A 21,127-nucleotide genomic window follows, 5' to 3' on the forward strand; every position below is an offset into this window, starting at 1 on the left:
GAGACACGGAGGTCAATAGCAGTTTCATCCTGATAGGGGTCACCAGAGATAACTGAAGCAAATGAACGTGTTCAGAAAATAGATTATGAGGGGGCCAGGTCGAGATGGCTGTCTTCAGGTTGTCTCCTATAAGAGGGACAGATGTGTTCTATGAGACCCTGGGGCGGGGACACGCCTGAGGTCGATGGGAAGAGACCAAGGGGCAGCACATTCCCAGGCCCATGTCAGTAGAAACTTTTTAGTAATGAAAAAGACTTGGATTGAGCTGGGAGTGTGCACGAGCTAGGCTCCTGCGCAGCCGCGACGGCGGAGCCAATCACCGGGCGCAGCGGGTCCTCGCGCGACGGTACAGTCGTGCCGCCGTGACGTCAGCGGTTGCCATGGAGAGGCGCGCCGGGTAGGGACCGCGAGCTGACGCCAGGGGCAGGGTCACAGCGTGGCTTTGAAGCCGAGTCCGCTACCACCATGAGCGGCCGAAGTAGAAGTCGAAAGTCCTCTCGTGCCAAAAGCCGGGGCAAAGGCCGCGCCAAAGCCCGAGTCCGCGCTACTCCTGACGACGCCCTGCGCGACCCGGACCCTCCACAGTGTCTGAGGCTCGGGGAGGACACCCCGGCGGCGGCACAGGTGCAGGCTGGCGCGGGTTGGGGTGGTCTGGAAACCGCTGCGCCCGCGTCGCCCGCGTCGCCCCTGCAGCCCGGGGAGGATGCTGCCTGCCGGCTCTCGCTGGACTGTGGCCTCGCGCTCCGCGCCCGAGTTGGGGACCGCGGGTTGGCCGCCACCAGGCTTTGTCCGGAGAAGGCCGCATCTCTCTCAGAGCGCCTGGCAACCGACACCGTCTTCGTGGGAACCGTGGGAACCGTGGGAAGGCCGAAAAATGCCCCCCGCATTGGGAATCGGCGTGACCCTGCAGGGAAGAAGGCCCCAGAAACCTGTAGCGCCTTGGGGAGGGGACCTCAGGCCATAGCTGGTGGGAAGCCAAAGAAAGGGACGGCTGGGGAAGGTAACCCCGTCTCAGTAGTGGAGGAAAAGAAGGTGGTGGACAAGGATGCAGGGTCAGGTATCCCGGCGACAGAAGGCAGCATGGATACTCTGGAGAACGTCCAGCTGAAGCTGGAGACCATGAATGCCCAGGCGGACAGGGCCTACCTTAGGCTCTCTCGCAAGTTTGGGCAGCTGCGACTGCACCACCTGGAACGAAGGAACCTTCTCATCCAGAATATCCCAGGCTTTTGGGGGCAAGCTTTTCAGAACCACCCCCAGCTTTCATCCTTTCTGAACAACCAAGATAAAGAGGTACTAAGCTACTTGAACAGCTTGGAGGTGGAAGAGCTTGGCCTGGCCAGATTGGGCTACAAAATCAAGTTCTACTTCGGCCGCAACCCCTATTTCCAAAATAAGGTGCTCATCAAGGAATATGGGTGTGGTCCTTCAGGTCAGGTGGTGTCTCGGTCTACTCCAATCCAGTGGCTCCCAGGTCACGACCTTCAGTCTCTTAGCCAGGGAAACCCAGAAAACAACCGTAGCTTCTTTGGTTGGTTTTCAAACCACAGCTCTATCGAATCTGACAAGATTGTTGAGATAATCAACGAGGAACTATGGCCCAATCCCCTGCAGTACTACCTTATGAGTGAAGGGGCTCATGGAGAGAAAGTAAAGGAGGGCAGGCCAGGTCCAGCAAAGCAGCCAGTGGAGACCCCTGAGCCTGGGGTAAACCAATCCAACTGATCCTGCACAAATCTCCCTACTACCTCCTGCTGGACCTGTTCTGGCTGACTACATGTGTGTTTGGCTCTCTGCCTTCTCTTCATGTTGGCCTCTGTGTACTATAGTCCCTTTGGACTTTAGTTGCAAAAATATGGCATTTTTGATCATGTTCTTTTGCCTCCCTATGGCCTACTTGCTTTTTTATAACAGTGTCACATGCTATGTGACTTCACCCCTGCTGTTTATTATGTTAAGCACTTACGCTTCAGATGTGTGCTGCCTTTCTCTACATTGCCTAGGCTTTGTTCTTGACTCTGATCTTTCTCACTTGTCTTTAACATGGACACTCAGGAGTCATCTACCAGGAAGGCCAGAACAGCCTCAGGCTCTGCTACTTCACAGCCAGTCACTTGCTGGGCTTCATGTTCATGCTGGCCATGCATGCCATCAATGGCAAACTTTTCTATTGCCACTGCAAAATAAGTCCAGTGTACAAAGTATTAGTCATCAGCCAGAATTTATTGCTCTGTGGCTCTGGGGGTACCAGCCAAGATGCTATCTACTTTTATCTCCAGCTTTGGCTTGAGGTCTGTGCTGCCCACCTGCTGGACATTCAGCAGAATGGCATTTGACTGCCGGGCATGGACGAGGTCAAGGGCAAGAAGCAGTATGCCATTGTTCTTTACCATCATGTCTCTTCTTGCCTCTGGACCCATCTCCTGGTGAACTTTCTTCAAGGTCTGGCCATGCTTGGTCATTGTCAGGCCACTGGGTTTTATCTAGGTTGCATTGGCCCCAGTTGACTTCCTGGTCAACAAGAACCTCAAGAATTGCCTGTGAACCCAGACACCCTGCCAGTGCATGAGACACGCTTCTGCACTCCTCATACTTCCAGGAACCCTACTGGCTGCCAGACTGATGGGTGGGTTGGTGTGAGTGGACATGTGCTCATTGTCATCATACTACAGGTGAGGGTGGAGCTACCTTTGTCAACTAGGTACCTTTGTCAGAGTCCTTTATCCTCTCCTAAAATATGATCAGAATGCTGGGGAAGAGGAATTTCTCATCTCTCCACTTGACTTCATCTTACATTTCCATACTCCAGCTTCCTGACCTGCCTCTTAACTTCCCTCCTACTGTTCCCTCCTTTCTTTCCTCCGTTTCCTGCTACTCTCCTCTTTTCCCTTGTCTCCTCCCTTTCAACCTTCCTTAATCTTTCTCCTCTTCCTTTTTTGCTTCAATAGAACCACATCTCAGAAAACAAAACAAAAACAAGAACAGGGTTTTATATACACAGTTAGGGAGATAGCGGGCACTCGGTATGCACGCTCACACACTAGACTGAAATAGGGTATAGGAAACCAGAACACCACTTGGTCTGTGGTCAAATGCTGGTCCTGACCTCCTTGGCTCAATCTGCAGTTTTGAAGTTGAAGTCCCTTTTATGCCTGTTCATCTGCCAGAATTAGAAATCTCAAGGCAGCAGTGTTTGGACTATTGTCTACTCTTGCTCTTTTTTTTTTTTTTTTTTTTTTTTTTTTTTTTTGTGCATACCCCTTAAGACTCAGGGCCTTCTGCTGTTCTGTGGGCAGCCTTTGTTACCTGGATGCTCAGCACTGAGCTTTTCCACTTTCAGCGGACTTGTTCTCTTTGCCTTCAGATCCCATGGGAGTAGGCTTTAGACTCCATGATGGAGGATCCCAGGCTATGGGAAAGGGTATGGATGGAATCTGTTCTAGATCTTTAGGTTGTTTCCAGTGAGTATGCAAGCTGAACTGAGCCCTCCTGCCCAAGCTTGCCTGTCCTCTCTCCCCCTCATCCCTGAGGGGGACTAAGTCCATACCTGCCTTCCCCCTAACTTCCCTTACCTTATAGAAGACCTCATCCAAAGTTATGCAACAGAGTCTTTGACTGAAGTTGTAGCTGGAGGATGCGAGGCAGGAAAATCGGCAAACACAGCAAGTATGAGCTGGTGTGGTGTTGGCCTGGAAAAGCAGGAATGGTTTGAGAAACTGCAGGGATAGCATGCCTCTCTCTCAGTTATGGAGGGGATAGGAGGAACTCTTTTCAGGGTTGGGAAAGAAGAATTAAAGGGGTTGTCGGTAAATAGGGTGCCTAGGCAAGGGTCCAAAGTTTTGTCTAATCTGAATCTTTATTTGTATTACTTTGGATGCTTTCCCTTGGTTTAGATGTGGCCTTGTATATGTGGGAGATGAATGCTGTATGCTGTACATTTCACCTCCTAAGTAAAATGTTAACCATTTCTCCCATTTTTGCCTCTTGGAAAAAGTGAAAATATAGCTGTACAAATCTGCTTTAACAAAAAAAACAAACCAAAACAAAACACAGTTTTGCCGCGTGTGGTGGTGCTCGCCTGTAATCCCAGTGGCTGGGAAGGCTGAGGCAGGAGGATCATGAGTTCAAAGCCAGTCTCAGCAATTTAGTGAGGCCCTAAGCAACTCATGAGACCCTGTCTCTAAATAAAATATGAAAAAAAGGCTGGGGATATGGCTCAGTGGTTAAGTGCCCCTGAGTTCAGTACCTGCTACCAAAAAACCACAACAACAATAAACAGTTTTGCTCTTTGTTATGGACATTTTCAGAAAAAGTGGAGAGGATGTCCCTGGACCTTGTGTGGTCATCACCTAGGTACATCAGTTTCCTGTTATGATCAGTTAACTTTTGTCTGTAGCTCCTTCTTCTACCTTTATTTTTTATTGAAAGTTCCAAGGTACTATTCCAGTGTAGCCAGGGCTACTTTGGGAGATTGGGACTCTGGTAGTGATGGTTGTGGGATATGCTATCATTATTATAACAAGTCTGTTTTTTTGCTCTTAGTGTTAATGAAGTCCCAGAAATGGACCTCAGAAATGAGTCTTCATAACAAGGGGTCTGAAAAAACATGAAGGGATGCTCTGTGTCCACAAAAGGACAGATTGTTGGGTTCTAAAACTCTTTCAAAGACTCAAGTATAAGGTACTTAATTGAGATCCTTTGCCATGATATCAGACCTTTTTTTTTTTCCTTATGTAACTTAGAGATTTGTGCAACTGTTAGAATTGTTATCGGCTTATCCTGGTCTCATAATTCTGGTCTTGGAAATATAATTTGGAAATTGTTGCTGTATTCGGTGAAAATAACCTCCCCAAAGTAATCACTCACTGGTTGTTGTACTTGATAATTTGACACCCTGGTAATAATGCAATTATTTCTGTGTTCCTAAACAGTATAAATAGTTGTAAGCTTATATGCATGTTGTAAAAATAAAAACCTATATCTCTGTTATATTTCTTATTTGTAAAAAAATAATTGGGAGGTTGTTAGGCAGAGCCTGGGCAGTTGAGGGATATATACATTGGCTGTGATAAGTGATTCCCAGGCCTCAGACTATTGTGTGACTAGCTATAAAAACAAAAACATAAACACAAGAAAAGTCCTGATTCCAAAACCTTTTCCAGAGATTGAGATTCTGTGGTTCTGAGAGGAAGCCAGGTAGTCTTGTTTTTAACAAGTTATCCAGCTGTTTCCAGTGGGAATTCAGTGCTTCTCAAATTTTAGAGTACATCTGAATTGTTCTGGGAATCTTGTTAAAATATGAATTCTAATATTAGTAATCTGGGGTAGAACTTGAGATTCTGTTGCTAACAAGCTTCCAGATGATGACTTTGCTGCTGGTTTGTGGACTGCCCTATGGCCACAAGGGAGGTGCCCATGAAGGCCCTTTAAACTAGAATAATGACATTCAACCTTTGTTGCACATTTGAATTAACAGGGGTGCTTAAAAATATATACTGCCAGAGTCCTATACAAAGACCAACTAAATCAATTAAAAATAAGTTTTCCTAAATCAGGAAAGAGATTGCCCAGCAGAAAATGATTGAAAAAAAATACAGGTGGGTGTTTAAATGACAATATGAAATTGGTTTAAATAAGGAAGGTGTTGAATAAATGTGCCGTGTTCACAGGTTCTCCAATGTTGAGTGAAACAAAGAATTCATCCACAGTTTAGATTCAGATACACTAAGGAGGGGTTGGTAAATTTGTAAGGTTGGTGAAATTCATTTTATGAGGTCAACCATATTGGTTTTCTGAGGCCACCATCACAAAGTATTAGAGATTGGGTGACTTAGACAACAGAAACTTGTTTATGCAGTTCTAAAGGCTAGAAATCCAAGATCAATGTGTTGGCAGGGTTGGTTTCTTCTGAGGGTATCTCTCCTTAGCTTGTAGATAGATTTCTTTTCTCTGTTATCTTCACAGATATGAAGTGTGTCTTATGTCCTAATCCCTTCTTAAAAGGACACCAGTCACATTGAATTGGGACCCACTGCAATGACCTCGTTTAACTTTTGTTAGCTTTTAAAGTCCTTGTCTCCAAATACAGACATATTCTGAGGTACTAGGGATTAGGACTTTAGCATAGGAATTTGGTGGTGGTGGACACGGGTCAGGGGGCATAATTCAGCTCCTAAGAACAACTTAAGTTGTATTTATTTTATTTTATTTTATTGAGGCTCATGTTAATGGGCATTGTTGTAGGAGCTTTAGAAAGATTAACTTATTGATCTTTTACCACTGTCCTTGAGGTAGGTGATGATATCCCCAGTGAGGGCACAGGATGAGGAAAAAAAGAAGTAAATTGTTCATGTAGATCCATGCTTTACACTTGAGTGTTTGTTTCAAGAATCCACACATATAGTTCTTGTCTGAATTACATAGGAATAGTCATGCATTATCAAAAGAAAGGTGCTCTGAAGCAATACTTACAGAGACAGACTTTGGGACAAAAGTAGTTTATACTGTAAGGATAACAAACCAAGGCTGACACTCCAATCAGATAGGGCATTGGTGCCTGGGCACAAATGGGGAGGTTGTTTATAGGTCAGGAGCAGCGGCTCTGGAGCCTCCAGCATTGTATACCTGGTCAGTGCAGACCTTTGTAAGCTGTACTTTCAAAGAGAAGCAGGGAATCAGGATCTTTATGCAGAATATCCTAAATTTCTAACTAGAAAAAAATTTATAAACACCTAAGTTTTTCTATTTATCAATACGTGGAGTGTATAAGGCAATTGAGAGCAGCCTCTCCAGGCCTGAGCCTTTTCTTGGAATTTGTGTAGAGTCCTTTTGGGTTACAAATTAGGAGATGCTTTCTGCCCAATATGGCTTATGCACTTGCTTCTCCACGATGCAGGGCCTCCATTTTCCAGGCCCTGCCTTTGACCACCTTGTGTTAATCAATTTTCTGTTACTATAATGAATGCCGAAGGCCATGTACTTTATAAAGAGAAAAGGTTTATTTGGCTCACAGTTTTAGAGGCTCTTTTTGTAATGGACATTTTCAGAAAAAGTGGAGAGGATGTCCCTGGAAAAGTTCAAATAGCATAGTCCAAATAGTTCTGGTGAGGGCTCCTCTGGTCATATCACATCATAGCAAATGGCATCTTGGCAGGAGTACATGTGAGAGGGAGAGTCACTATGAGGACCAACCTTTGAAGATATGAACAGTTGTGGAACAAACTCAAACCATATTCAAACTGTAGCTTACCTTCTATTTGAGCTGGTATTTACCACCTGCCCATGGGCTGATTCATTTTCTGCTTCCTATATGAGCAAGTCTCTGTTGTAGGCCTTGGAGACAGAGCTATGAACAAATACAGCCTTGAATTATTCTGATATTCCTTCCACTCCGCAGGTTTCAACCTCTTCTCTCTTTTTGCCTAGGATTGTTATTTAATTTCCTCTTTTCTCTTTTTTTCCTGGATAGTGCTGGAAAGTTCTTTAGATCCATAGTGATGAGGAAGGGGCTAGAGGGCTTCCCCACCCTTGGCCTTTAGGTGAGACTTCACAAGGCACTCAGGCTCTTCCTAACCTGGAGTACAAGGACCTCATGACTGAGACCCTGGCCCCTATTCCACCTTTGAATTTTATTATAAAAGGCCCTTATCTGATTTCTTTTTCTTTCTTTCTTTCTTTGGATTAAACTCAGGGATGCTTAACCTCTGAGCCACATCCCCGGCCCTTTTTATATTTTATGTAGAGACAGAGTCTTACTGAGATGCTTAGGGACTCACTAAATTGCTGAGGCTGGCTTTGAACATGCGATCCTCCTGCCTCAGCCTCCCAGCCACTGGGATTATAGGCGTGCACCACTGCACGCAGCCTGATTTCTTGTTATGTTACTTGCTGGACTTTTTTGGGAGTGTATGAAGTTTGTGCTATGCCATAGGTGAGAAAGGAGAGAAAAATAAGTGGCCCTGCCACCTTTAGCTTACCCAGTATCTCTACTCACTTCTGACTCTCTTCTTACACATTGGGCTTCTCCCCTCTACACTATGATGGTGATTTGCAACAGAGGAAAGAGACTCATTTCCCTAAGGACACGTTTTAGAATACCCCGGGGAGAGAACTACTAGCAGATTCATTTGTATCTTATTAGAAAGTCCTTCTATTCTCTTACTTCTTGAGATCCTTAGATTTGGAGAGTTACTAATGGGGTTGGGTCATATCCCTCAGGTATTTGGGTAGCATAAATAGATAGATAAATAGCCCTTTTTTTCTATATTTCCTTACATCTTCACTTCTACTTTTGGAAACTTCTTCAACTAACTGTATTTTACTATTCAAACCCTTACTTCTGCTGTTGGACTTTTGGCTGAACTCTGGCCTCGTCGTAGTTATACTTCTCTTCTCCAGATCAGCACCCTTCAGTCAAGTGTACTGCTACCAGCTACTCAGTCTCATGCCTTGAAATTCCTCTTCCCTCCTCCTGTTGACCTGATCCTCAGCTGATGTGACAAGCAGAAGGCACAATAGCTACTGTTGTGTGACACTTCGTGGTTTATAAGGCACTTTAGATTATCTCAATTATAACAACTATTCCATAAGAAGGCTCCAAGAAGTTAAATGACTTGACTAAAATCACAAAATCAGTAAGTATTAGAGGCAGGACTTAAACCTAAGTCCTTTGATTCCAAACTCCATCCACCCCTTGGACGGTGAACATGTAGCCTAAGGCAAATATCTGGCTGTATATATCTAGGCACTTCTTGGCACCAAATCTATATTTAACTCTCTGCACAGTCCATTAGCCAAAATCTGTTTGAGTTGGCTATGAATGTGAACCTTCTTTACCATCTTAAACAGCAGCATGCATGCTGTTGGAGCTCAGTTAGGAGTAGGACTGACTTGACTCAGAATGGTGGGGGAGGCCTCCTCCAACTAAATTGCTGTTAGGATTTATTCTAAGCACAGTATGGCTACAGATGGAGGCTGAGCAAGTTTTTGTCAATACTTGTATATAAATGATTTGGGAAAAGAAGGAAAATTTGCTGACACAGAACGTCTGGCCATATGGGGTCACAGGCTTGCGTCGTGGTTTTGAGTCCACCTGGGCACCTTTCCCCGCTGGCTTTCCCCTCATGACTCCTCAGCTTCAGGCATCACACCCTTTCCCAGCTGCACTTAAAGGCAGGAAGGAAGTAGGGAGAGGGAGCCTGGTCAGTGTCTGCTTTGATCAGGGAAAAAAGTTCTTTGCCAGTGATCCCTAGTGGGTTTCAGAAGACCTCAGTTAGGACCCTTGTGCTAGAAATGTGTTATACTTCCGCATCCTACTTTGAGAAAATCTAGAACTTTTCAGCACCTGTCATGGGAGTGGGATTCTGCAGAAGGGAATAAGTCAAGGTCAAGGGGCTAGAGCTAGAGCTCTTCAGTCACTCGTGGGTCCATTCTTTCCTGGATACTTTTACTGACAATGAACATGAGACAATACCTGGGGGCAATGTACAGCTGCCTTTCCTACCAGGACTTGTAGTCACTGCTTCTGACAAGAAAGCTCCACCTTGTGCTTGGTTTTTTGCTTGGTCTACAGCCAATTACAGTCCTCTTTCTTTTGGCCACTCAGTTGATGTGCAGTTTGACCCTAATGAACTTTTATCAGACCACTCACCCTCATCCCTGTCTCCTATCACCCTGGGTGCAGTGCTCAGCCAGTATGAGCCCTTCTGGTTCTCTGAACATCCTTATTTGTACAAGCTTTTTCACCAGCAAGAAAGCTTTCCGATGTGCCTCAGTTATAATTTTTCTGTGCTGTTCTTTTTAGCCTTTTAAGGCTGAATTAATCCCTCCTTTCTTTTAAATTCCACAATATTTTGTCCATAGTTCAGTTTATAGTGCCTAATGTGATGACTTGTACTTATTTTTTACATGTCCACTTTCACCAGAGACTCTAAGGTTGTTAGGTCACTAAATGATAATAACAAACCATATGTCTTAATAATTTTTTATTCCCTTAGCACAGTGGCTTACACATAGTAGGTGCTTATTAAGCACGAACAAATGGACAAAAGGATTTTGAAAGGGCCCAGGAGCAGAGAATGGGAATAATTTGGAGTGAAGGAGAAGCATGAATCTAATACAAATGAATTAAAGGCAGAGGGTGGGGGTGGTTAGGGTGGCTATTACCTGCACAAAGCCTCAGGCAAAAAAAAAACCCTTAGTGGCATCAAATAAATCTCACAGCGTATTGGAAATCAAGTAAGAAAATAGAAGAGAGCAGGAAAGCAACTGAAAAATGTAGAAAATGTACCATGTGTGCTATGCTTTAGTAATGTTCCATAGCACAAGAGTCTGTAATCGAAAAGAAGAGTGAGCAAAGCTGATGTGATTGTGGACAATGACTTTCCTGGTATCTTTTTCTCATTCTACATAGATATGTATATATAGTCTGAGCTGTCTTAAGAGGCCCCTTGAATTTAGATGACTACAAAAATCGGATTAGAATAAAGACAGTCTCTAAAAGAGCAATATCATTGGAAAACAAGCTGAACAGGAGATTAAAACTGCAGAATGGACAGGGTGAGCAGATCTAGGGGAAAATCACCTAGAGCTTCAATACAAAATAGCCTAACTTTTAGGATTATGAGGAAAATAGGGTTATCAAAGCCCAATTCTGCTTTGCTTAAATGCTGTGGCATCAGATACTTTGTGAAAGATTTTAGAATTCTTGAGAGAGGGGGAGACACATGCAAAACAAGGCCTTTCAAACCCAGGAACATTCTGGAGAAGAGATAATCATGGGGCAGACTATCCCTCAGGAGGCTGTAGGGCTTTGGGGTATCATAAGAAAACTCCTTCACCTTCCCTTGGGAGAATCCATCTTATTTTCAGTGCCACCTCTGGCTTGGGATTGCTTGCACTTATGTGAGGGACACTGAACTCCTTTCCCTGCCATTCTGCCTGCAGGAGGTCTTGTCTCATGTCCCAGTCGACTATACTCCTACTCATACTGCTCACTCTCTGTTTCTTCTCACAGCTACCTTTTCTTTTCCTTTATAGAATTAATCACAATTCATGGCCATGATTTTGTCTCTTGAGTTTGTTTCTTCCCCTAGACTGTAAGCTTTTAAGAATCTTTGTTCACTGGTAGATCCCAGAGTTTATCCATGGGAGGTACTTGACAAATATTTAGACAAGTGGAAGTGTTAGTCTTAGCCATGGTCAGTGAAGATAGCAGGTGGAATGGTCAGACCTTGGAGTTGTCCTATGGCAAGAGGAGATGCCTCTTCCTATATGGGATGGGTCTTGGAGAGTCCATTTCTATCAAATAAGTACTACAGGTAAAGCACAGTGCTAAACACATCACACACATTATTACAACAATTCTATTATTATCCTTATTTTACAAATGAGATGAAAAAGCTCAAGAGAGTTTAGGTAACTTGCCCAAGGTTATGTAAGTTGAAACTCTCAGAGTTAAGGGTAGAACTCTTTAATCATGATTCTGCACTCCTGTCAGGCTGGAGACTGTGGTAGGAGTTGGTGAGCTAAGCTAACATTGTGCTCTTACTTCAGAAGAGAGAGGAGATAGTGTGTGGGAATAGATGAATATAGAGCTCTCTTGAGGTGGCTTCACTGTGCCTAATCACCATTGAGTGTGTGTGTGTGTGTGTGTGTGTGTGTGTGTGTGTGTGTGTAGGGGTAGGAGTGTTGCTATGTGTGTATATAGGAAGGCCATGAGAGTGGCTAGAGAGCCAGCTTGGGAACACAGTGTAGATTGCCTGCTGCTTGTCCCCATACCATCCTGTGGCTGCCAGGGCATGATGCAAGCTCATTCAGGGCTCACTGTCCACTGGGCAATTGAGTCCACATTTTAAAGGCTCTTAGCTGTATGCAACTTGTGGGGACAGAGACCTTCTGGTCTGCTGCAGCCCGGAGACAAGGCCTTTCTGAATAGGGGCATTGATCAGGTGGTTTGACCAGCAGCTAGGTCACAAACAGAACCAGGCCCAACAAAAGGCTGTAACAGCTACTAAATGAGAGGACTTGTTTGTGCACTGGCAACATAGGCAGGCATGCTGATCAAAGGTCTTCTTTGAGCTCCAGCCTCTCACATGGACAGCTATCTCTGTTATTCTTTCTTGTCTCTGAATAAGGATAATGATAGACAAACCATGATTTCTTGGCATTACCAGAGGCTGTGCTTCTCTCATTGCACAAAATTTCATGGAAACGTCTACTCCACACAGGGATATCGTGGAGGGAAAGGAAGAAAGGAGTTGACCTTTACTGAGCACCTACTACATGCCTAAGTGACATATTTTCAGTCATTATCTTATTATTTTTTTCTTTTTTTTGTTTTTTCTTTTTCTTTGTAATAGCAAACTTATGAAGTCATCATTGTTACCTGCATTTTCTAGTTAATAACACTGAAGATCTGAAAACTAAGAAACTTGCTTAGGGTTGCTCAACCAGAATTCTGTATGATTAGAGTCTGTTTGGTTTTTAAAACCTTTGTTCTCTATACTATATTGTCCTTACTAGAAGAAGAGAGACGTAATTTGTCCTATTTTTAATAAGAATGATATGCAGTGCTTAGATTGTTTTCAGCTGCAAGTAACAGAAACCCTAACTAATGATGCCCAAGGACCAGGGCAGTTATTGTTTTCAAAATAGGGAATTTGGAAATAGGTGACCCCATAGTTAGTATAGCTGCTTATTTATCTTAATAAGCCCCCAGATCTTTCCATCCTTTTCCTCCAACATCTTTGGCATGGACTTGGCAAGAACTTTTTGTTCTCAAACTTGTCTAATGGCTTCAAGATGGCTGTTTCTGTTCCAGCATCGTGTCTTCAAAGACAGTGTTCCAAATAGGAAACCAGGAAAGAGGGCAAGTGGAGACTGTTCTCTTTTACTGGGGAGCAAAAATGCTTCCTGAAGCTTCCAGTGGACTTTGCTTTACATCTCACTGGCCAGAAATGAGTTCCCCCTTAGTCCTATTTCTGCCAAAGAGGAATGCGAATTCCATGAATGACCAGCACTAGTTCCATGGAGACTGCAAAGAAGGAGTCTGGCTGCTGGCCATGTGCTATTAAAGCCAAGAGCTCACCAGGCTCTGTGACTGCCATCGCTGGAACAGAATACCTTGGAGAATTGAGAGTACTCGCGACTTATTCACTGATTTGGACAGCTTGCTTGTTTGGTACCTTCTCTAATCTCAGGCACCATGGAGGGTCAAAATAACTTCAGGATTCAGGCTTGCACATATTGTATAATCTAAACCTGGGAGGAGAACATATATATGTGAACAATTCAATAAAATCATGGAACAAAAACTTAGTAACGGTCTCTGGGTCAGAGAGAAATGCAGTAGATTTTGTAAGATTCTTTGACCTATTCATTATTGGAGAAAGCACTTTGTGTTCTTTTTTAATCAGCAGGATTAATTTCGTATTTTTATCTTCCATTATTTCCTTCCAAAGAAAATGAACATAAATTTCTCAATTTGATCTGAGGCTATTTTTGGACAAGGAAATTATTCTTAAATGTTAAATACAATGTTTGTGGTTTCCTAGAAGAAATATTTGGTGCTTCAGCAAGAGATGTGAGCCAACCATGAATTTAAACATTAGTCCTGGTAGCGTTACCAAGTGTGGCTATCTTATGACTTATTTTCCTTTTGGTGGGTTCCCTGTGGGTCTATGCAGCATTGAAATGAAATTGTGGGACCTTAAATTCAAATTAAGCATGAACATTTATTTCAGTAGTTATATTTGAGGCATTTGAATAATGCAAAATGCCACAGCAATAGCCAAAAACTTTTAATTTGGCCTCTGATTATAGGCAATCTTCTCAATATGACCCTAGTTTCTAGAAAAGTCCCATAAGAAGATTGAACACACTACTTCTCTGATAATTTTATGTTGCTGCTTCTATAATATGTTGGTTAAGAGTAGTCACCATTTGAAATCCCCAAGTCCCCAAATGGTGACCCAGAGCGTGAATTCTCATTTCTTGAGAATTTTCCCTGTAACCCAGTTAACTTTGATAAGATCACCCTTTGGAAGGCCCTGATTTTTGTTGTTGGACTTTTGTTATAGAATCCTCCCAGGAAAGCTTACCTTATTTATCTAGCCTCTTTTTGTTGTGGAGTTGGAGTTGAGCAGGGAGTGTCATTCCCCACCTGGCGTAGGCGCTGGCATTTCCCAGGCTCTCTTTTCAGGGCTTGTTCTGATGGGAGTGGGTGTAATCATTTTGCTGCCTTATTACACCCTGTTAGGCATTTTAAATGTTCCTCAATCCTAGCAAGCAGGAACCAGGATGACTGAAATCAACCTAAAAAGAGACAGTGCTGCCTGACAGCCGTGGGTCATCCTCTTCCTTTGAGTACTCCAGTAGGTTCTGGGCCAAAGAGCAAGCAACTGGGTAAAATGTTGTGGATCTCTTGGCTAAAGAAAAAGAGCAAAATGCAGATTGCAGAACATGCCCACCTTGTGGCTGGCTTGAGGTCTGTGTCTGAAAGCCTTGACATTCATCTCCAAAACCAAAACTCTAGTTGGAAGCAAGAAAGAGTCTGGACTGTGATCTAAGCAAGTCTTCCCAGAGTCACTGGCTTTGAGTACTTGATGCTGACACCAGATGTTCCAGAATGATTGACTGCTAAATATCTCCCAAAGCTAGGCCTGGGATGTTCAGAGTGAGGGGAAAGAAATAGCATCAGAGGTCTCAGATAATGACAGCTAAAACTTGGAGTTGGGCCTATTTGGGTACTTTTCCAAACTCTGATAGCTACTAGCTAGTGTGTGGGAACTTGGTAGATAACTTAGCTTCTGGAGGATCCATTTTTCTTATCTGTAAAAGAGCAACAGAAGTTTGGAGTTGGGTAAAAGTCATTTTTAAAAAAGACTTCAATTGTCAGAATAAAATATTAAAGCCCAGGGACAATTTGAGTTCAGGATAGGTCTTGATTCAGGGGTAGGTGCTTTCTTCCTTATGGCAGGATGGCTTCCTGAAGCTCTAGGCCAACAGGTCTTACCCTTTCAGCAACCCCAATAAAGAAAAAAAAGTACAAAGTATTCTTTTCCTGCCAGTACCAAGAGGATAGGGAAAAAAAGAAGTCCTGAGATTGACTGGGCTTATTAGGTCATTATGAACACTTGAACCAAATTAAGAGCTGGGTCACTGCCCAGCCCAGGGGCTAGGAATGGGATCAGACCCACCCAAGCTCCAAGGACTGACAATAGGGAAGGGATTATTATTTTTTTTTCAGATGTAAATAAATCATGTTGCTAGTACCAGAGCAAGAGGGATGGTTGCTGAGCAGGCCAAAACAATAGATGCCCACTGGACCTAGCCACTCCCAGGTCATCCTTGTTAATACGGAAGTGGGGGTGGGCAAGAACAACAGCACTATTATTTACAAGAATTTAGGCTGAGGTCAGGCATTGAGAATTACCAACTGTTAACCCTGCCTTTATCTGCAGTTTGAGGATTTTTATTCTATTGAAATTTGGTTGTATCTGGGAGGTAATATACAACCTACATTGCTTTAAACTCTGAAGGCACCAATCCTTGTTGAATTGCTATTATTCCTCTTAATGCCTTGGTAGTTTTCTTCTGTATTTGTTGCTGTGCATCTTGGCTATAGAAAATCTTTTAATAATTGTTGTCTGGGCTCATACGAGACTGGGAAGTTCAAAAGCCGAGGCCAGTCGCTGCTACTGACAGATGATGAGGGCTCCTTGGTGGGCGTAGGTGCTGGGCCAGATGACTCAGGCAGGTGTGTGAGAATCTGTGGATGGAATTTTCCTGGGAACCACAGGGCTTTCCATGTATAATCACCCCCTTGATATCCAAGGATTGGTTCCAGGATCCCTAGTGATACCAAAATTTTCAGATGTTCACAAGTCATTTATATAAAAGGGTATATAGTATTTGCATATTACCTAAATGCATCCTCCTGTGTACTTACACTTCTAGATTACTTGAATATTACTTTAATATTACTTTAATACCTAATACCACATAAATACTATGGAAGTAGTTGTTATACTATGATGTTTAGGGAGTAATGACAAGAAAAACGTCTGTACATGTTCAGTACAGAGGCAGCCATTGTAGGCCTAGCCCCATTTGCAGTCTATATTGGTTGAATCCTCCAGAACTCACTAATACGGAAGGTTGCTTGTACTGCAGGGAGATTTAAGGATTTTTCACTTCCCCTTTCCAGTCCAGAGCCCAGTCCTTCTTTCCTTTTGCCCACAGATGGGTGGATGTCTTCCAACACTGGACAGTACTGCTTAAGGAGGAAGATACAAGTGAAGTCCCTGAGCCTCAGAGAGATGGCAAGATTTACCTCAAGACATAAGCAGGATAGGATTAGAATGAATCATAGCACTGTGAAAAAGATCGTTCACAAGATATGTTCCACAGAAACCTACCACAAGAACATGGGTCAGAGAAAGAGGGGAACTCTTCTTGGTAGGGGTGGTGGGCCGTGGTGAGGGAGGAGGTGGCTGAGAGAATGAAGAAAATTTTAGATGAATTGCTCAAAATGTAGGAGCTTGGATGGGGGGATCCAGTCTTTGATGTGGAACTAAGGGAAAAGAGAGGCCCAGCAGTAGGGCATAAAAGAGGCAGGGGCTAACTAGGTCAGGTGGGTGGGAGTCCCTGTAATTCCATGCAGGAATCCAAGGGATGGGCCTGGGCCCAAGCAGGGAGGACATTTCCTCCTTCAGCCACCAGAGGGGTTCAGCAGGATGCTCAGCCTTGGGCTAGAATGTGAAAGAGGAAAAGAGCTTTGCTCTGAGGCTGAGGTTAGTGTGGAAGGAAAGAGACCACCCAGGGAGGAGGCCTTTCCTGTCCCAAGGCAAGAGACCCAGGACACACGCTCATTGTCTCTGACCTTTGCACACCCATTTCCCTCCTCTGTGGCTGAGCTGAGCTATGTGTGGAGCCAGCTGTGGGGGGACAGGAGGACGAAGTGATGCTGAGTAAGAATGCAGGGCCAGCAGCAGGGGAAGCCTAAGGCCAGGCCTAAGGCCTTCAACAGAGAAATACATGCTGGGTGGAGGAAGCTGGAGTTCACTGGAGAACCAGGAAGTACTTCAGGAAGGTTCCTGCAGGTCCCTTCCGCCTTGGCCCAGGGCTGTGCAGTCTGTGTCCTATTTTTGCCAAGCCTTTGTGAGAGCCTTCTGCCTATCCCACCCACATAAGCACTTTTAAATAATAAAGCACTCAGTCTCCAGCCCAACCTAGAGGAACCATTTGTTCTTTTAGGCTTAATTCCGACTTCCGTAGCACAGAAAGAAAAAAAGAAGGCCAAAGCAGAAAGTAAGACCATTTTATCAACCAGGGGTTTGGTTTTGAATGGATGTGTTGGGACAGTGAAGAGTCAGGGGAGTTCCTCATCCCTAGAGAATCTTAAGTCAATGAGAAATAAATGAAAAACTGGCTCCCGAGATTACATGGAAGAATCTCAACCCAGAATAAACGCTGAAAGCTCCATTTTCAACATGAGAAATGAGGGCTTCCTAATGGAAATGTTGGCAGCTCCTCGCTAGCTGTGCGGCTGGCCCGGGGCAGTGCTGCCATGATGTTTATTTGCAGAAGAGGATGTAGCCTGGAGCCGGCCCCGCTTGAGGAGTGTGGTCTTGGCAGTGCCAATCTCTCCCTGTCCACTGTTTGCAGCCTTCGGTGGCTCTTGCTCTTGGCTCCATGGCTGCAGGGCCCTTGCTGCAGAAGAGTTCTGGGCATCTTCCATGAGCTCCCTTTGCCTCTGAAAGAAGGGACTGCTGCTGTCTACCTGCCTCTTTTCAGAAGGGGTTTGCTTTCCCTCTTCCTGCACAGGAGAGGTGCAGTTGCGGGTAGGAAGGGAAAAGAACCCACTAGAAATTGGGATTACAGGCGTGTGCTACCATGCCTAGCCATAGTAGATCAATATCTAAAACCATTTGAAAAAACTAGGTGGGTGTCTGAGGATCCAAGAAAGGATGTCCACATATTGTTGGAACAAAGAGCAAATATCAGAGTAAGGCTAAGCCATAGGAGGCACCTTGGGACTTGTCTGCTGGACCCCACCCCTCCACACAGCAGCAGTGGTTTCCTAAAGGCTGCCTGTGTGGCCCCTTTCAGCTGTGCTTGAGCCTGAAGGGACAGCCTACTGGGCTATGTGAGAATGCAAGTGCATATGGGACTGGGGCAGGTTGTGGTGGAGAGGGAGGAAAGGAAGAGGACAGTGTCAGGGTAGCGATTGGGAACACTGATTTTGCAACACGACAAGAGTTTGAATCTTTGGCCCCAGGACTTAGGAGCTGTGTGATTTGGGGCCAAGTAGGTCAGCTCTATCTATCTGAGGGTCAGTTTTCTGACTTAATTCAGCAGTAATGATACTTTTTAAATTGCTTAGCAGATTTTGTCAGATATAAATTTCTTTGAAAGCAGTGAAATAGTAAATATCAGATAGTACCTATTTCATAGTGTTTTCATGAGTATTAAGTAAGATGAGGCACTGTTGTCACCACAGGAACTAGTACACAGTGGATCTCTATATTTTTTTGAGGAAGGGCACAGGGGATTAAGCTCAGGGGCACTCAACCACTGAGCCACATCCCCAGCCTAATTTTGTATTTTATTTAGAGACAGGGTCTCACTGAGTTGCTTAGTGCCTTGCTTTTGCTGAGGCTGGCTTTTGAACTGGCAATCCTCCTGACTTATTCTCCCAAACTGCTGAGATTACAGGCATGTGCTATCATGCCCAGCCATAGTGGATCTATGTCTAAGATCATTTGAAAAAACTAGGTGGGAATCTGAGGATCCAAGAAAGAATGTTCACATATTATTGGAACAAAGAGTAAATATCAAGTCAACACATTCTGCTTCTATTTCACAGGCATCTCTATATCTCATTGACGCTCTGTGAGGTGGTTGGGCAATCTTCTCACATCCTGTTATGGTTTGGATAGGAGGTGTACCTCCAAAGCTTCTGTGTAATACAGGAACAGTCAGAGATGATATGTTTAGATTCTGAGAGCTGTGAACTAATCATTGGTCCATCCTAGTTTGAATGGATTGATTAGGCAGTGACCATTGTAGGCAGGTGTGGTATGGATGGTAGGTCACTTGGGTGTGCTCTGGGTTCTTCTTCCCTGTAGACCCCCACCCCCACCCCTGGCTGCATCCTGGCTGCCATGAGCTGAGTAGCACTCCTCTGCCAGCCCTTCCTCCCTGATGTTCTGCTTCACCATGGGGCCAAAGCAATGGAGTCAGCCGACAATGGACTGGACCTCTGAAGCCATGGGCCAAAATAAACTTTTCCTTCTTAATTTGTTCTTGTCAGGTATTTTGGTCATAGTGATGAAAAGCAGACCCTTTACCCAGACAGACAAAATAACCTCTGAGATTCATTAACTGAGAAGTAGCAAGTGCAAAACCCAAACACCACCTGCACCAGGGCTTTTTGGGTATCTGTCCAATGTCTGTTCTCCCATATTAATCTCCCCAACTTTAACTGGGAAAATGGTCATCCAGAAGAAAGACAATTCCATAGGCTTCTTTGCAGATAGATGTGACAATGTGATGAAGTTTTGCCCATTGGAGTGAAAGCAGAGATGTTGGCAGTGGCTTTTAGAAACCTTCTTTTATTTATTTATTTTGGTGCTGGGGATCAAACCCAGGGCCTTGTGCATGCAAGGCAAGCACTCTACCAACTGAGCTATATCCTCAGCCCCTAGAAACCTTCCTTTAAAAACAGCCAGTGCACACACTTCATTTTCTTTGTCCTTACCACTTTTCCATCTGCTACCTGTTATGCCTAAACATGACAGAACTGTGAGCCAGGGGTCCTGAAGACTCCATGGAGCACCTCCCATGCCAGTCTGGGACTGGATTTTATGTGTGAGATAAATAAGCGTCTATGTTGTTTAAGCCATTGCTATTTGGGGGTCCCTGTTACTCATGGCTGAATCCATTCTACCTGATGCAGTAGATTATCTGCCTCCAAGCCCAGTACTCACTGTCATCATAAACTGCCTTCAGTGTGGTACTGCAGTCCTGAGTTCTAAGTTCTTACTGTTGGATGTTGAGAACATCAGTTTCTTGGTAGCAGTTGGAATTTCTGGAAGCAGACTCAGGATGGTGTTTGGCCTCTAGGGTATTTACTGTGGATCAACAGTGTGAACTTGAAGGGGAGGAAGTGGAATAGGGCATAGGGAGTTGGCCAGCAATCCACATGGGGCGCTCTGGAGCACACACAGCTCACAAAGGTATCCTATCATAAGCCTAACATCCCTACCTCTGTCATTTGTGCACACAGGCTGCCTGGTTGGGAAAGAAATGCCCTGGGGTTAAGCAGCTCTAGGTGGCAAGCACACCTGAAAGAGCTACTAATAGCTGGAGGCAAAAAGTCCTTCCTTCCAGAAGGAGGATTTGGGCAGTGCTGTGTTTCAGCATATTCTTCATCTGTTCCGTGGGGATCACATTATGTACTAACCTTGCAGGGTGTCATTTACCATGTGTGCATATCTTTTGTAAATTGACATCAGTTTTCTTTAAGGACATTGTGGATAGGTACTCTGCCTGCCAGGCACTAGCTGTAGGTGTCCTTTCCCAGCAGAGGTGACCTCAGTCCCTTCTGATAGGATTAACTCCCCAGGAATGTCAGGGTGGTGAATCCAGAGCCCTCAGAGTTGGACACTGTGAAAATCATTTTATGGTGTCTGCATTGCCCTTTATTCAGCTGTTTCATATTAAATTGTAATCAGGGTTCAGAGTAAGAGAGTCTAACCTTGTGGTCCATGATCAAAACCAGTGAAATTAAATATGAGTGAAGTCCAGGAAAAGCCAAAGGAAGCTGAGAGGCATTCCACTCAGAGGATTTGAATATATTTAAAGCTATCCCCCATTCTTGAACCACATTGGCATCACAGGCCCAAGCTTCCTGTTTCTCATCAGTTAAGATGCAAGGGTCAGTTCAGACCCAAGTCTGAATTGGGGTGGATGATTAGAATGATGTCTGTGGAGGGTTGTCACAGTAACGGCCCAATGATTCATGCCATCCGGAATCTTTCTCGTGTGGAGCCCACCCCAACACTGACCCTGGGCCTGGCCATGTGACTTGTTTTGGTCAGTGGGACTTTGGCACACATAACAC

At 44.4% G+C, this 21,127-nt stretch overlaps 1 protein-coding gene across 1 annotated transcript; it reads left to right on the top strand.

Annotated features, from left to right (window-relative positions):
* The first annotated feature begins 465 nt into the window (after nucleotides 1-465).
* On the top strand, nucleotides 466-1,738 carry Tspyl5 (TSPY like 5). The gene has a single exon (XM_026384987.2). It carries the CDS (start codon nucleotides 466-468, stop codon nucleotides 1,723-1,725), a length of 1,260 nt encoding a protein of 419 aa, XP_026240772.2. The 3' UTR covers nucleotides 1,726-1,738.
* Nucleotides 1,739-21,127: the final 19,389 nt, after the last annotated feature.

Source organism: Urocitellus parryii, chromosome 7 (genome assembly GCF_045843805.1).
Source record: "Urocitellus parryii isolate mUroPar1 chromosome 7, mUroPar1.hap1, whole genome shotgun sequence".
In the NCBI taxonomy this organism is placed as follows: domain Eukaryota; kingdom Metazoa; phylum Chordata; class Mammalia; order Rodentia; family Sciuridae; genus Urocitellus; species Urocitellus parryii.